This window comes from Thermobia domestica, chromosome 1 (genome assembly GCF_964235325.1).
Source record: "Thermobia domestica chromosome 1, izTheDome1.hap1.1, whole genome shotgun sequence".
NCBI lineage: Eukaryota > Metazoa > Arthropoda > Insecta > Zygentoma > Lepismatidae > Thermobia > Thermobia domestica.
Window position 1 is genome coordinate 32,311,944 of NC_137454.1, and position 16,148 is coordinate 32,328,091.

Consider the following 16,148-nt stretch of genomic DNA (forward strand, 5'->3'; position numbering starts at 1 on the left):
AAGCTTTCAAAGAACTTCGCTTGTTCAACTGAATGACAGGACAGTAACGAAACGGGACTGAAACGGGACACCACACTACACCACATGAGATTTCTGACGGGACAAATGCCGTATGCATTGCTTTTCTCGGGGCTTTCCTGTTTCTCTCTAGCCGATTCACACCTTCCTTCATTCGCGTCTGATTTTTATTATCCTGCAATCAGTCACGTCAGTGACGTATGGCTGTCTCAGCTGTTCAAGCATTTCACTTCACTGGGGACTCGCATTAAGGAGGATGAAGTGTAGTAGATTTTCCTTTTTATTTTCATAATTCGTTTAAATATTGCATACTCATACGCGTGTTAATATTACGTTTTCATAAATACCTAACATATGTAATATTACATATTCTTATATAATATTACATATTTCTTACATTTTTAAGCGATTTTTGTTACATATTTATGTACACTCATGTCCAAAATTATTGTCACATGTCTATAAATCTGTTTTTCTAGGAATATAATGTGATAACGAATTCGCCCGGTATTTCTTATAATGTTAGTATGTGTATAATCGATAAAGACATGTATGTGGCAAATTTCATGTCAAAAGAGCAGTAAATAAGAACAATAAAACGAAAATAAAATTTTCTTGTCCATTTAGCAACATTTTATTTCACTCATTGTAATTTTCGTATTTATAATTCTTTTAGTATGAATTTTACCACAAATATATATTTCTCGATTATACACATAGTCCCAGTATTAAAACTACCTGCGAAATCATTATCAAGTTATATTCTTACAAGAAGACAGTTATAGATATGCGACAATAATTTTGGACATGAGTATACATATTTAGGGGGTTGATATTACATAAAAATCCGGACTCTAATGATAAGAGATGAGTGAAATGGTGGAATGAAAAAGTGGGATGAAACGAGAGAACCCGAGAAAACCCACGAGCACGGTATTTGTTCACCACACAGTTCACACGGCGCGAGCTGGGATCGAACCAGGGGACTACAGGCAGTCATGTTTCGTTTCGAAAGCGTGTTGTGATTGAATTCTTTGTTACAGAAGACCAATCTACTTCTGAAATTTACCGCAGACTGCAGCGTGCCTATGGAGATTGTGCCGGCAGTGTTAGGAGGTGGGTGAAACATTTTAAGGATGGGAACACGAGTATCGAAGATGAGCATCGCAGCGGGCGCCCTCGAACTGCCTCCACGGAACGCAACATGGTAAAGGTTGAAGAGCTGAGCAGGGGAGATAGGCGTATCACTGTGAATGAAATCGCTGCAAAACTTGGTGCTGCATAAAGTGCGGTGCAAGAAACGATTCACAGCTTAGGTTATCTGAAGGTTTGTACCCGCTGGGTCCCACGTTTATTAACCGAGGACCACAAACTTCAGAGACTAACCATTGCCCAAACCCTTCTTCAGAGATTTCGACATGAAGGTGATGACTTTTTCACGAGTATTGTGACTGGAGATGAAAACTGGTTCCATCATTATGAACCTGAAACAAAACTACAGAGTATGGAATGGCACCACTTAAATTCGCCACCGAAGAAGAAAGCGAAGATGGTGCAATCGGTAGGGAAAGTTATGGGGAGGTCTTCTGGGATGCACAAGGTTGATTTCTTGGGCCTGGACAAACCATAAATTCTGCCCGTTACATTCAGGCAGTTTTGATGCTCCATCGTGACTTGCGTGATAAACGCCCTGAAAGATCATCCTTCAACAGAATAATGCGCATTCGCATACTGCATGTACCACTATGTAGCAGATCAAGAGATTTGGGTGGAAAACATTTCCACATCCTCCCTACAGCCCCGACATGGCACCATCCGACTACCATCTCTTCGGTTTTGTGAAAGAAAAGATGCGAGGCTATCGCTACGAGACACTGGAGAATATTCGGCAAGTAATGCGTTAGTGTTTACGGGCAGCTGGAACAAATTCTATCGCAAGGGTATTTTCAAACTTGCAGAACGATTGGAAAAATGTGTGCAAAAAAAACGGAGACTATGTAGAAGAGTAAAAGAAAGGGCTGTACACTGAGACGATATATTTGGTTTGGTAATAAAGATTACGGTTAAGAAAAAATTTTGCTCACGACTTTCAGTATGCACCTCATACATTTATTCAAACACAGACAATATCGTCAAGACTTTTATTGCTTTTGCATCATTAATGCGTATAACGAAGACCTGGTTAAACTGGAATAATCCGTCTAACTATCCACTGATTGAAGCTATAGGGTACGTATTCATATAGAATAAACCTATCTTTGTAACTTGAGGTTTCATACTACAATATATAACTTGAATTTGCTCGGAGATCTTGTTCATCAACTGTTTCTTCTGCAACGCTGGAAACTCTTGTCTTACATTTTTGTCTGATTGTTTCCAGCGACAGTTAATTAGTGATGTAATCAAGTGTTTTACGAAATATTGTGCAGTAAACTCATATTTTATAGAAAAAGCACTAGCTACATAAAAAAGTGAGACAAGGGTTTCTTAGCGTTGCAGAAAGAAACACTTGGTAACAAAGATCTCCAAGCAGATCACTAAATAAATATCTCGAGGAAAGTTTACGTTTCTTATCCATACAACATAATACTAATAATTAAAAAAAAAACATAATATTTTATTAAACTCAAGAACTTTGTACAAACAAACATTACCAATCATTCACTCCCAAATTATAATTCCCAGTTCTTTTTTTATACTCATTTTTCCCCTTCTTACAATATGCGTGAGACAACTGCACGCGTTCATTAGAAAATGTTCTTTAAGCGTTTGGAACTAAGAACACATCTTTGCCGTCAACACTGAACTTTAAAACAAGTATTATTTAACCAATGAAATTCATAACCACCAAGTGAAGAATGATGTGAGCAAATATAAAATCTGCAAATCCTCTTTCTGGGCTAATGCCGTAGAACTGCGTCTTGTTTTGTGGATTGACCTGCAGCCTCAAACAAACTGGAAAAGAAAATTAAAAAAATAAATGGAGTACCATCTTCCACTCGCAACACATACATAGATATATATACATCAAATATACTTTAATAATTGTAAAAATGAAATGAAATCTTTGAGTTTTACGTTCCACAGTTATGCCGGTTAGGCTAAAGGAGACGGTGATGAAGAGTAATGAATGAAATGGTAGAATGAAGAAAGTGGGAGGAAACGGGAGAACCCCGAGGAAACCCATGCGCACGGTGTTTGTCCACCACAAAGTTCACTTGGCGGGGACTGGGATCGAACCCGGGACCCCAAGCACCAGAGGTGAACGCTCTACCACTGAGCCACCGCGGCCCGTTTAAAATTGTATCCTGGTAATCAACTCAATCACTATCAAAACTTACTACACGTACACTGGCTGACGGAATCACGAAGTTCGTGAGAAAATGGGTGTATGTGATGATTACCTCCAAATTCGTTCTTAGGTCTAGAGACAAAGCAAATAAAGGATGGCGTCGAGCCGACTGACACATTTCAATACTGAGCAGCCGTAATAACTTATATTGGTTGGCGGAGTGGGAACCGAGAGGAAGGAACGCCACATTATATGCTCAGTTGCAATGGAGCACAGAATATCGTGTTACCTCAGTTCGTAGTTACTACGAAACTAAGTCTCTGCCAAAAGTGCTTGAAGGGGAAACTTTAATGTTGGTCTCTCCACGTTTTCAGGAGTTTGCACTATTCTTGGAGCTCCATGTTTTACATCCAACACACTACCAGTCTCTTCAAACTTCTTCACCCAAGTCAATATGGTATTCCACTTTTTCGTCAGCTGCCGAAAATGCAAAATGTACAGTAATTGGCATACTAGGATCCTACACAGACCAGGTACAATGAAATATGGTAGCTTTGAAAGGAGTTTTGTTTGTTTAAAATCAAAACTAGAAAATTAGGCCTATCTACCTACGAATTAACGTTTGCAGCTATGGCTGTAGCCACAGAGTAATGATAATCTAGGTATTCATTACACAATGTATTCTACCTTAAAGCTTAACATTTTAATTCATATGCCATTAAAGATCATAATTTAAGTGCAAATAGCCGCATTACGGATAGTCTAATTATCACAAGCTACATAAACCATACAATATTTTAAGTCCAACTATCTTTATATAATAGTCAAAGAAATTATGTAATTGCTTTCCCTACACTATTTTAAATTTCATTGTATGCTACGAGAACATAACATAAATACTGTAAACTGTGTATACTTTGGCCCTTTAAGGGCAACTATGGCCCAAAGCAGGGTGGAAAAAAATCATGATTTTTTAAAAAAATTTTTGATTTTTTTTATTTAATTCGATTTTTTATTTAAATCAAATCTTTCTTCTCGCGTAATAAATGTCACGAACTGAAGATAAAATATTAGGAATTAATATTAAATGTTAATTATGCAATTTAAGTGAAAGTATTGGGCTTGAATTTTGAATTGATTGCTAGTCGTTAACTTATTTCAATCCCAAATAGAGATGCAAAGGTCCGGGGGGGAAAAACGTCTTTTTTTCTGGGGGGGAGGAACTCGGTTTTTTCTGCTTCGCTTTTTTGGTTGGGAAATTTTGGGCTTTTTTCCAAATTCTGCTTTAAATTGATAAAGCAGGTTTTGTTTCGCTTCTCTACAATACAAAAACTCATTTAAGTAGTAGTAGATGCAGATAATAATACAAAAATCGAAAATAAACATGAATTTCGAAAACACATTTCAAACAATTTTAATTCTTAACACATTTTTATTATGAATCTCAAAGGATTAATCCATGTATATGATGTTGCAGTTAAGTTTTAACTTTCATATACATTATAAGCAATATTTTTTATTGTGAATTAAAAATACAAGAACAAGGAAAAACTGTTACATGACATACAGAATTTATTGTACTATGTGTCTAAGTTCAGACAAATAACACATCGGGAAGATAATAATATATTTACTGAACAAACGCACAAAACAAATTTTAAGTTTCGACTCAGTAGCCTTCTCAAAAATAACATTTTCTTCTCTTTGTTCATTACGTATATCAAGTGGCTCAAGTGGTACAACGTTGGCTTCTCATTCGGGAGGTCATGGGTTCGATTCCCGATGCCGATCATACTGACTGGGGTTTTCCAGTGTTTCCCTCAGTCCTACCAGGCAAATGCCGGGTTGGTACCTACTGAAACAATTCCTGGCCGATAGCTTCCCAAATCCTTTCCATGTTGTTGTTAGATATCTAGTATAAAATTAGCGTCTGAGCTGCATCTGGTGATTGTTAAATAAAGATTGTTAAATAAATTCGACCATTCCGACAAAAGTTCTTATTTCATCTGTGAATGTAGAGATGGTGCGTGTACTGTGATTCCTGGCTGATTTCATTTCTTATGTTTTAACCTTTTCAGGACGGCCAGGGATTTCAAGAAAATCGTAGACCTTTACTTTGGCGGCCCTAGCACCCCTCCTAATTCTTCCATGGGTATGAATTATATCTTGTTGGAAAGCTTATGAAACAAAGATTCTAGTAAGATAACCTTTGGGGCTACCGTACCCAACCCGTAGAAGAAGAAGAAGGAGAAAGAGAAAAAAATATTTTTTTCGAAATTTGTGAGAGTCTGGCAACACTGTTTCTAGTCGTACGCTAGAAAAAATATTCTGACCTGTAGGCCAGACATTGGTAATAATTATACCAAAAAATGAAGGGCAAAGGTGCAATAGCTAGGTAAAAAAAAATCGGAAGATAGGATCTAGGTGAATCATCCTGTTCCTATTTTCCCGAGAAATTTTCGTCTACCCTTACGTTGGCAGGCTTGGCGACGCCCCTAAATGTCACACATAAACAAACCATACCTCGTTGGAAACCTTATAGAACAGACATTTCAGCAAAGTAACTTTCATGTCTCTCGGACCAAATTAGTAAAAGAAGAAGAAGACGAAAATCATTTTTTTTAAATACAATTCTTCAGATTTTGTCAGACTGTGGCAACGCTGTTATATACCGTACGCAAGCAAAAAAAAAAAAAAGAAATATCTCAGATTTACGCCAGACACTGGAGACAATGATATCAAAAAATGAAGGGTTTAGATTCAATAGGAATGGGGGGGGGGGGAATTCTGAACACCGAGCCTACGTGAATTATCCTGTATTTTTTCGATAGATTGTGGTATACGCTAACATTGGCAAGTCTGGTGATGCCCCTAATTGTCACAAGCATATCAGCTATACCTCGTTGGAAACCTTATGAGACACCCATTTCAACAGGGTAACTTTCGTGTCTCTCGGACCAAACTAGTAAAAGACGACGACGAAAGTCAAAATTTTTGCGAAAAAATCTATTTTTTCCAAATTTGTCCGACTATGGCAACACTGGTATTAGTCGTACGCAAGGAAAAAAAATTCTTACATTTACGCCAGACATTGGGAACAATGATATAAAAAATGAAGGATTTAGCTACAATAGGAATGGAGGAAAAAATTCGGAACCCCGAACCTACGTGAATCATCCTGTATTTTGTTCGAGAGATTGTGGTATACGCTAACATTGGCAGGCTTTGCCACGCTCCTAATTGCCACAAACATACCAGCTGTGCCTCGTTGGAAAGTTTATGGAACAAACATTCCAACAAGGTACTTTCGTGTCTGTCGGGTCAAACTAGTAAAAGAAAAAGAAGACAAAAATGAAAATTTTGGGTGGAAAATCAAGTTTTTGAAATTTGTCGTACTATGGCAACACTGTTGTTTGTCGTGTACAAGAAAAATAATTCTCACATTTACCCCCGTTATTGTGAACAATTGTGCAAAAAATAAACCGTGTAAGTGCAGTAGGAATGCAGAAAAATTCTCTTACTAATGGCAGAGAATAAACTCGCATTGGTTCACCTAACATTGTTCGTCGCAAGATCATTGCTTTTCTTTCCTTTTGCTTCGGCAGGAAGATTTTTTTCTAAAACTAAATAACTTGTCAAAGGAGGGAGTTGAAAGAAATGGATATTTACGACCCTTAGGTTTAACTGATAGCTACAGCTGACTTTGACCAGGCTAAAAATAGAACGGTGCGTTCTGAGGTGATAACTGTTTTCCTTTCGCTCTCTCTCTCTCTCTCTCTCTCTCTCTGTGTGTGTGTGTGTGTCTGTCTGTCTGTTCAATAAGTTATCTTGTTGGAATGTCTGTTCTATAAGCATTCCAACGAGGTATAGCTGATATGTTTTTGACAATTAGGAGCGTGGCCAAGTCTGCCAATGTTAGCTTATACACAATCTCTAGAAAAACATACAGGATGATTCACGTAGGGTCGGCGTTCCGAATTTTTTTCTTCACTCCTATTCCACCTAAACCCTTCATTTTTCTACATCGTTGTTTCCAATGTCTGGCAAATATGTGAGAATTATTTTCCTTGCGTACGACAAATAACAGTGTTGCCATAGTCCGACAAATTTCGAAAAATTTTAATTTTCCCCAAAAATTTTGACTTTCGTCTTCTTCTTCTTTTACTGGTTTGGCCCGAGACACACAAAAGTTACCTTGTTGGAATGTTTGTCCCATAAGCTTTCCAACGAGGTATAGCTGATATGCTTGTAACAATTAGGAGCGTGGCCAAGCCTGCCGATATTAGCGTAAACCACAATCTATTGAAAAAATACAGGATGATTCACGTAGGTTCGAGGTTCCGAATTTTTTTCTTCACTCCTATTGCACCTATACCATTCATTTTTATATCATTGTTCCCAATGTCTGGCGTAAATGTGAGATTTTTTTTCCTTGCGTACGACAAATAACAGCGTGGCCATAGTTCGACAAATTTCGAAAAATTTGATTTTCCACCCAAAATTTTGACTTTCGTCTTCTTCTTCTTTTACTGGTTTGGCCCGAGACACACAAAAGTTACATTGTTGGAATGGCTGATCTATAAGGTTTTCAACGAGATATGGTTTGTGTGTCCGTGATAATTAGGAATGTCGCTAGGGCTGTCAACGTTAGAGTACATTACAGTGGATATTGAATAATATACAGGATGTGTCACGTAGGTGTGAGGTTCCGAATTTCTTTCTCCATTCGTATTGAACCGACGGGTTTGACTTTTGTGTATCATTGTCCCAAATATCTGTCGTAAATGTGAGATTTTTTTTCTTGCGTACGATGAATAACAATGTTGCCAGAGTTCCTCAAATTTGAAATATTTTTTTTTTTTTGTCTTTATAAGAAAATATACAATAAGAAAAAGGGTAAATTCAATACCCCTCCTATTCACCCCTCTCAAGCCCAAAAGCCATGGACTGGGTATGGCAGGTAAGTATGTTCATTTGTCTCTATGGATGCCATTTTTTATCCTTGTAGCTCCATAAGGGGGGTACCTCCCCCCAAATTCTGAAGGGAGAGAGGGAAAGCTATAAACACCCAAATTTGCCCCCCTCCCGCTTCACGGCGGGACCCACTACATGAATGAGATACACAGGATTAAAAAGTTTCATCCTTTCTGAAGAGATACATACCAAAATCATATCTCTAGGTTAATTAGGAGCTGAGCTAGAGAGGTTTGAATTGCTGGCTCAAAGGTTGAGCCGTTCGTCCTGAAAAGGTTAAATTGTTGTTATTACTAATTACCAACAATGACGGATTTGCGAAAGGGGCTAAGGTGGGGGTGTCTTTCGGACTGAAGCCTCTTCTCCGAAATTACGGAATTTCTAAAACAAACGAAATTTTAGTTATGTCTTTACTCATAAACCTCAAGCTCCCCTCAAATGACAATCAGGCATTTTTAGAAAAAAAAAAAAAATAACCATTAATAAGAATAAACCCTCCCAAAACACTTTTCTAAATCCGTACTGATTATTTGTATAAAATGGTATTCAAGTTGCATCCGGAAGATTATTGTTACATCGTTACACAGCTACAGTATAACAGAAATGTGGAAGTATGCTCTAACGGATATATTGAAAACCACAAGTTTAACTATGTGCTAGAAATTAGAGTACTGAGCTCTAAGAAATGAAACACGAACAACTAAAAATGAAGTGATCTAAAGAAAAAAAGTCGATAACTCAGAAGTTAAAATAAAGTTATATAGCCTCTAAAATTGCTCTCAAATACTACGTACTTAATGTTTAATCCATAAAACATGTGCTATATCCATCATGATGGTGAATTCTAGAGGGAAATACGACATTTAGGTCATGAAATCTTGTTTAACTATACAGTATACTATAAGAAAGCTATTTAGATAGAAAAATCATGAAAATGAAAAAAGCCAAAATTTCCGTTGAAAATAAAAAAAAAAATCAAAGAAGCCGGCTATTTTGCATCTCTAATCCCAAACAATGTTTCTTAAGCACTAAGGAAAAAGTACGGCGACGTTTATCAACATGATACCTTTTTTTTTCACAAAGTTACTTATATCTGTCAGGGGCATACCTAAAATAAAAAAATTGGAACTAGCTTGCGGCACGAAATACATATAAAATACGCAAATTTCGCCTAAAGTTATAAAAATCTAAAAAGATTTAAGTTTCGGAGAGGGAATCCGACCCCTTTATAAATACGCCCCTATTATCTGGGAACAAACAAACAGACGCGCACACAAAAAGAATTTTCGTCTTAAATGTCCATGGTGATTTTCTCGTTGGAATAGTTAACGATTTAAAAACCTTATGTTACGAAGATAAGAAAGCAGAATTCCTCCGGTACCCGTTCAAAACGGGATTTTCCCTAATCATTCTCTGCATGAAACACTCGTTTTCATACTGTGTTGTACATACATTTGCATCTTATTGTATTATGATTATCTTCAATACTTGAAATAACACAACAGAGGCTGGATTTTACTTATTTTCACTTTAAATTAATTTATTTCGGAGTTTGATTTAAATCAGCGATTTTTATTTTAAAAATCAAGTGATTTAAATTTCGATTTCAGACTGATTTAAATCAATCCACCCTGGCCCAAAGGGAAAAAAAAGAAATGATTTTTTCCTACACGGTTATTATTTTTTCTACCGGTAAGAAAAGTAGTGGATCGAAGTATTACAATATTGAGAACACATGAATATTTGCGCTAAGGATTTGTTTCCAGAAAGTGGGAAGCAAAATGCTAGCAACTGTTAGCAAGTAAACATTTATTATATTTCAAGTTCCACAATTTTTGTTCATTGCATTAAAGTTACGTATTCTGAATGCACAAGTAAGCAGAACATAAAAACATGTTCATTAGCGAATATGTTAATAAGCTAACGCCTTAAATGTTGGTTCAACTACGCACAAATTATTATGTGTTTAATTGCGTCGGGTAACACTGACCCATATTTTCTAAGTATTAGAAATGGCCCAAAATTTAAGATGAAATGATGTACAAAGTGGTGCGATGTAATAAGAAAGATTAACCAGGGTTAGAAAAAACCCGGGTATTTTTGAAAAAGCCCAACCCACCTGGGCCTATGTGTTTTTTTTTTCGGGTATTTTAGGGTTTAATTGGTTTTTTTCGAAATATTTCAATGTCTTTGGGGTAAAAGTGTTCAAATTTGATTTATATTTCAAGACTGTCATTGTCGCAACTTGGAACAATATTCTGTTCACTACTGTTTTGAAAAAAAAAATGTCCGCCATTTTGAAATTTTACATTGAATCGCCGAGAAAATCTACACTGCAAATTTAGAACGTTTTGCTTCTATCCTCAATATTTAAACTTAAAAGTCCGAAAATTGCACCCTGTAGCGTGAATACCCTCTAGTTGAAAAATGGCCGCCATTTTTAAATGTTTACGTTGGATGGCCGCCAATATTATATATATATATATATAGCTAATTTAGTGTGTCTCGTGCTTCTACTCTGAACGTTTCTATTCAAAAAACCGAAAATTGCGCCTTGTGTGGATACCCGCCATTTTGAAATTTTACGTTAGTATGCCGCCAAAATCTATACAGGAAATTTAGTGTGTCTCGTGCTTGTACCCTGAAAATTTAAGACCGAAAGTTGTACCCTGTAATGTGTGTGTGTGGTACAGGAAGACAAACGAACAAGTGTAGATCAAGTCATCCCAGGAGCATTAGTAACGTTCGCCAAATATGAATACCAAATATATTAATTTAAAACAAAGATATTCATGGCAAATATTTTACAGCGTAAAATAAATGGTTTTGAAGTTCACTTTCGATACTTTGCGCGTTCAATTACGGGAATTTCCCTAGCATTAGCAGCAAGCGGTTCTTTCCTGAAAATGAATTTAAAACAATTAACAAAGAGATAATTCAAATTTTATAAAGTAAGTGTTTCAAACTGCCTTAAATGCAATTAAATATCTTTCAGCCTAAAATAAATAGTTTTATTGTTGAAGTATTCACTTCCGATGCTTTATGCATTCAATTGCGGGAATTTCCCGAGCACTTCTTTCACGACGTGTTTTCACCGAAAATGTAGCTTTCTTTACTGTACATCGACCTTCCACTAGTACGGAAGTTTGAATTCAGCACTTGAAATAGTAGAGTTACATACAGGGTCGTATCCAGAAGTAGTAGGACTGATTTTTTTCCCGAGCGCGCGGAGCAATGTAGGGGGGGTTGTAAGGGCGGATGTTATGGAGGGGAGCCTTGGGAACAGGTGTCGACCGGTGGCAGTCGCCTGCGTGCGTTAGTTGAGTGTGGACCACTGTGTTAGTGATCTCCTGTTGTGACACCTCGTCGACAGTTGCGATGGAGCGAAATTTGGAGCAGAGGTACGCCATCAAGTTTTGCGTCTAACTGGGAAAATCAGCGACCAAAACCAGGGACATGCTTACGCAGGCCTACAAGGAGGATACCATAAGCCGCACAATCACCCCGTAAAAAGAAGGCCAGAATGTGGAAATCGAAAGTGAAATCGATGTTGATTCCATTTTTTGACCGTCGTGGCATTGTCCATAAGGAGTTCATACCTCCTGGACAGAGTGTAAATGCAAGATTTTACGTGGAAGTGCTCACACGGCTGCGAAATCGGATCACACGCGTGCGACCAGACCTGGTGGGGAAATGGAAGCTCCACCATGACAACGGCGCGTGGATTGTGAGGGATCTCCTGATCAAATTCGGCGTTTCCACGTTGCCTCACCCACTCCTACAGCCCTGATATAGCACCGCCGGACTTCTTCCTGTTCCCCCGTATCAAGTGGCAGCTCAAGGGGCATCGTTTCGACTCGGTGGAAGCGGTCCAAGTGGCGACGACGAAGGCGCTGAACGGATCCCAGAGGACGACTTCCAGAAGGCCTTCGCGACCTGGAAGGCTCGCTACCAGAAGTATGTAAATGCCCAAGGGGCTTATTTTGAAGAGTATTAAGTCAATGTACCAAAATGTTCAATATTTAAGAAAATAATAATAATCAGTCCTACTACGTCTGGATACGCCCCTGTAGTCTTCGAGCATTAAGCTTCTTAAATCTGACAAGAATTTTTACGCTATTGCTGGTGTTGATTCTACAGAATGCTTATTTGAAGAGTAGCAACTAATGACGGAACTACACTACTGTTGTTGGAAAACGAAGTTTTACGTAAGAATACTTGTGTTACCATCAAATGTATGAAATAATACAAATGTATTTACATATTTACTGCTGGTACAGACACCTATGGCCTTAACTCGTTAAATGTATGGGGATAACGTCACCGAGTCGGCGAGCACACTTTACACGGAAAGTATTTTCTAAAATATAAAATTTCATATTTTACTTCAAGTAGACTATAAACACAATCCATACATTAATTTGTTCTATAATTATCTCAAGCTAACGTAAGCTTTTTATCCGTTCAGTGCATTCAGAACTTTATATAGGTCTAACGTTGAATGTTGTTGTATACTTTAACATGAAAGCATCTAATTCGCCCGAGGAAAGTCCAAGATCTGATAAAAATCACTTTAAACGTGATCACCTTAGTTGTACCAATAATATACTAACAAAAAAGCCAAAAACCCAGGTGGGTTTTAAAGTGGGTGTTTTCAGGTGGGTCCAGCCCGAAAAAACGCGGCGGGTTTTTTCGGGCTGGGCCCACTTGGACAAACCCTGAGATTAACCCTCCACTAGCTTCTAAAAGAGTATGTTATACAGTGCCTAAATTGCAAGAATTTTCTTCCTAAAACTGAGCAGTATGGTACCGGCAAAGTACTCTACCGCGATGAAGAATATGGTGCTCTTGTTTTCGGATGTTAAGCATTCATCCACTTAGAGAGATTTTCATTGAACGATATTTTTCTTTTCCTCTAAATTGAACGAAGTGATTTCACCTCTATGTTTGTAATGTTGGTATTTTAAGTATTCAGAAATGTGTAGCGCTCTTTTATAGATGTTTCGTATTCACCCAAGTAGAATATAAATATTTTCGGCAAATTTTTACTTTGACTCCAACTGTGACTTCAACCCATTCATGTGATCCGGTTCCCGGAGCAGTTTAGGAATCATTCCTAAACTGCTCCCGGAACCGGATCACATGAATCGATTACAATTACTAACACAGTGAAAGTAATGTACGATGTTACGAATTATACTATAAGTACAAGGGCCACAATGTTACTATACGATGTTAAGAATTATACTATAAGTACAAGGGCCACAATGTTACTAAACATCAATTCAGGTCAAGCGGTGACTATGAATTTTGAGATCTAAATGGGGGGCTACCGCCCCCCAACCCCCCCGCTCAAGTACCATAAAAACATCCAAAATAATAATAAATAATCACACCACTACTATAAAGCTAAGATAAGAAGGGAAAAATTTAAAAAAAACACTCGTCTCTAATCATAAATCAGTGCATGACAAAGAAAAAAAAATTACATCTCAACAAGACAATAGGACAAGCAGCAGCAAACCAAATACTTTGCCTAATACTCAAATGCAAAACAAATCAAGAATAAAAATAATATGAATTAAAAAAAGAAAACACTCACCATTTCGCCATAGGAGAAATCTCATGAATAATGAACTCATAACTGCTGATTCCACACACGAAAAAATAAGATACCAAGAACACATGCACAATACTCAACATTACTCAAAAATGTTCCTTTCCGCACACACGTCGTTTTATTAAACCGAGCACACTTGCTATTATTACAAACAAGAAACCAATAAACGTCCACTTTTAGAATACGTCGAAAATATCTTCAGTTTAGACCACAACTATGATAGGTTTTCTCTAACTCAATTCAACCAATTCAATTACGCGCTTCTCGCATGCCACAAACAAGCACACACACACATGCACACAGAACATGTGACTACTAACCAACTACCATATGACTACACAGACACCTAGTGGGAAAAATATGAACTAAGACGTCACACTAAAGGCACGAACAGTTCTAACAAGTGACTCACGCACAAACAGTTCCAAGAAGTAACTGAACCTATAAGAACCGATTAAAGTCACAGTTGGAGTCAAAGTAAAGACTTACCATATTTTCATCAGACGATATTTCTCGTTCGATTGAAATTGAGTAAAAACATTGATAATTTCACCAATGCGTTTATAATATCCTGTTGTTCTCTTCTGTTTCTGAAATACTGTAACACTGTAGAGTAGTTTAATGTTTACCCTTTGTTTTTCCTAAGCAAGACACCTTACTTCTCGTTTATTTCCTTCATTGAGTATGTACGAACTTACAAAGGGGGTAACAAAGCGACTTTTATTTACTTATCGACTGATACGAAAATAAAAAAGAACGTACCTGTACTTTATATCTGCATGTGTAGTGTCCTTGTACTTTATCTACGACTATGTGTGTGGGAAGGGGGGGGGGTATTTAACGCATATCGCATGTCTTGTGCACATGGATACTTCTTACTATTGCACTACGTAGAAAATTTATGGTATTTCATGTAGAAGTGATAATACAACACAGAAGAAACGCAGATCAGGGGGTTCTCATGTATACTATTACCTCAATGAATAATCCCTAAAAGTATGAGCGTCCTGCTCCTTCGGGAACTGATGCAGCTTAATGTATACTATATCCCAAACACCGATTTCCCTGAATTTTCACGTAATTAAGTTTTCGTTCAATTTTTCACATTTGCAAGAACCCGATACATAAGATGTCTACACTACTAACAACAGCAGTGAGGAAACAGTATTATAAATTGAAATACAAAATCAACATACCTGCCAAAATGAAGGATCCCACACAAGAAATGAAACCACTCAAAAATGAATTAAATGGGTACGTGCCGACCAAACAACAATATACAAATTGGATTACACCGGTGAGAAATACATATAACAGGTAAGCATCTATTATTTTTAATTTCTTCGGTGTATGATTTACGTACTCGTCATAGAATTTGCTTAGTACAGTACTTAAATTTGCAGCCATTTCCAATTCTTATTAAGCTTAATGAGAGCAAAGAAAAATTTTCTCTAATTTCGACAAATTCGAAAGCCTCCACGTTCCACTGCCCACCAGTACCACTCGTATTGGTGCTCGTCAACTTCCGCTGGATAGCGTGGCGATCATCAACTTCCTCTCATTTTACCATCCTGAACGCTCCTGAGCAAATAGACCAACAATTATTTTATTATTATTAATTATTATACAAAAGCGATGCTGCAGAATATAGACCAGTGCTGGAAGATTTATACAAGATATCTCCATTTGTTCTCAATATATTATACCAGTACAATCAAAACATATTTTTACTAACACAAGTCCTTTAAAAAAATAAGAGGAAAAGAAAGAGACGAAAAAACAAAGAGTAACAGAAATACCATACTATACGGAAATTGGAAATCCAAATTTCCTACAATTTATTTTGATAATATTCTAATTTCTCACACTTAATATACGTTATTAATAGGGAAATCAGTCTTCCAGATTTCCCACACTTAATATTTATAAATTATAATGGGAACTGGTTCTTCAAGTTCCCAATGACTGACAGGCATAACATGTGGATAATAAAAAATGGAAAATGTCTCAATAAGCAATAGCTCCAGGGAACGACCCGCTCGGGAGAGTAATACTCCCGGAAGTACGTTTTCCCACGCGCTACTCTAGCCAGCTGTTTTACGCGCTATCCTAGCCAGTTGTTTTAAGTTGATCACAATTTTTTTTATCATGAAGCACAAGGGGAACAAATCGAGCCCAATATCATGGAGTACAAGGGCATAAGTACTACAACTACTTATTTGCAAAAAAGTAAATAAATCACTT

The 16,148-nt window shown here is 37.2% G+C and overlaps 1 protein-coding gene across 1 annotated transcript; it reads right to left on the reverse strand.

Moving 5' to 3' along the window:
- Positions 1 to 2,614: 2,614 nt before the first annotated feature.
- Positions 2,615 to 15,432, reverse strand: Dad1 (dolichyl-diphosphooligosaccharide--protein glycosyltransferase subunit). Its single transcript, XM_081756531.1, has 2 exons — positions 15,101 to 15,432; positions 2,615 to 2,973 (listed from the first exon to the last, which is right to left on the reverse strand). The coding sequence occupies exons 1-2, from the start codon at positions 15,309 to 15,311 to the stop codon at positions 2,843 to 2,845; spliced, it is 342 nt and encodes a 113-aa protein (XP_081612657.1). The 5' UTR covers positions 15,312 to 15,432; the 3' UTR covers positions 2,615 to 2,842.
- Between the last annotated feature and the right edge of the window lie 716 nt (positions 15,433 to 16,148).

Bases quoted from the DNA above. Each gene is read 5' to 3' on its own strand.
- Dad1 (XM_081756531.1), bottom strand. From the start codon at position 15,311: ATGGCTGCAAATTTAAGTACTGTACTAAGCAAATTCTATGACGAGTAC. The intron at 2,974-15,100 runs GTATGTTGATTT...TTTCTTTTCCAG, and splicing joins GGGATCCTTCATTTTGGCAG to TTTGTTTGAGGCTGCAGGTC.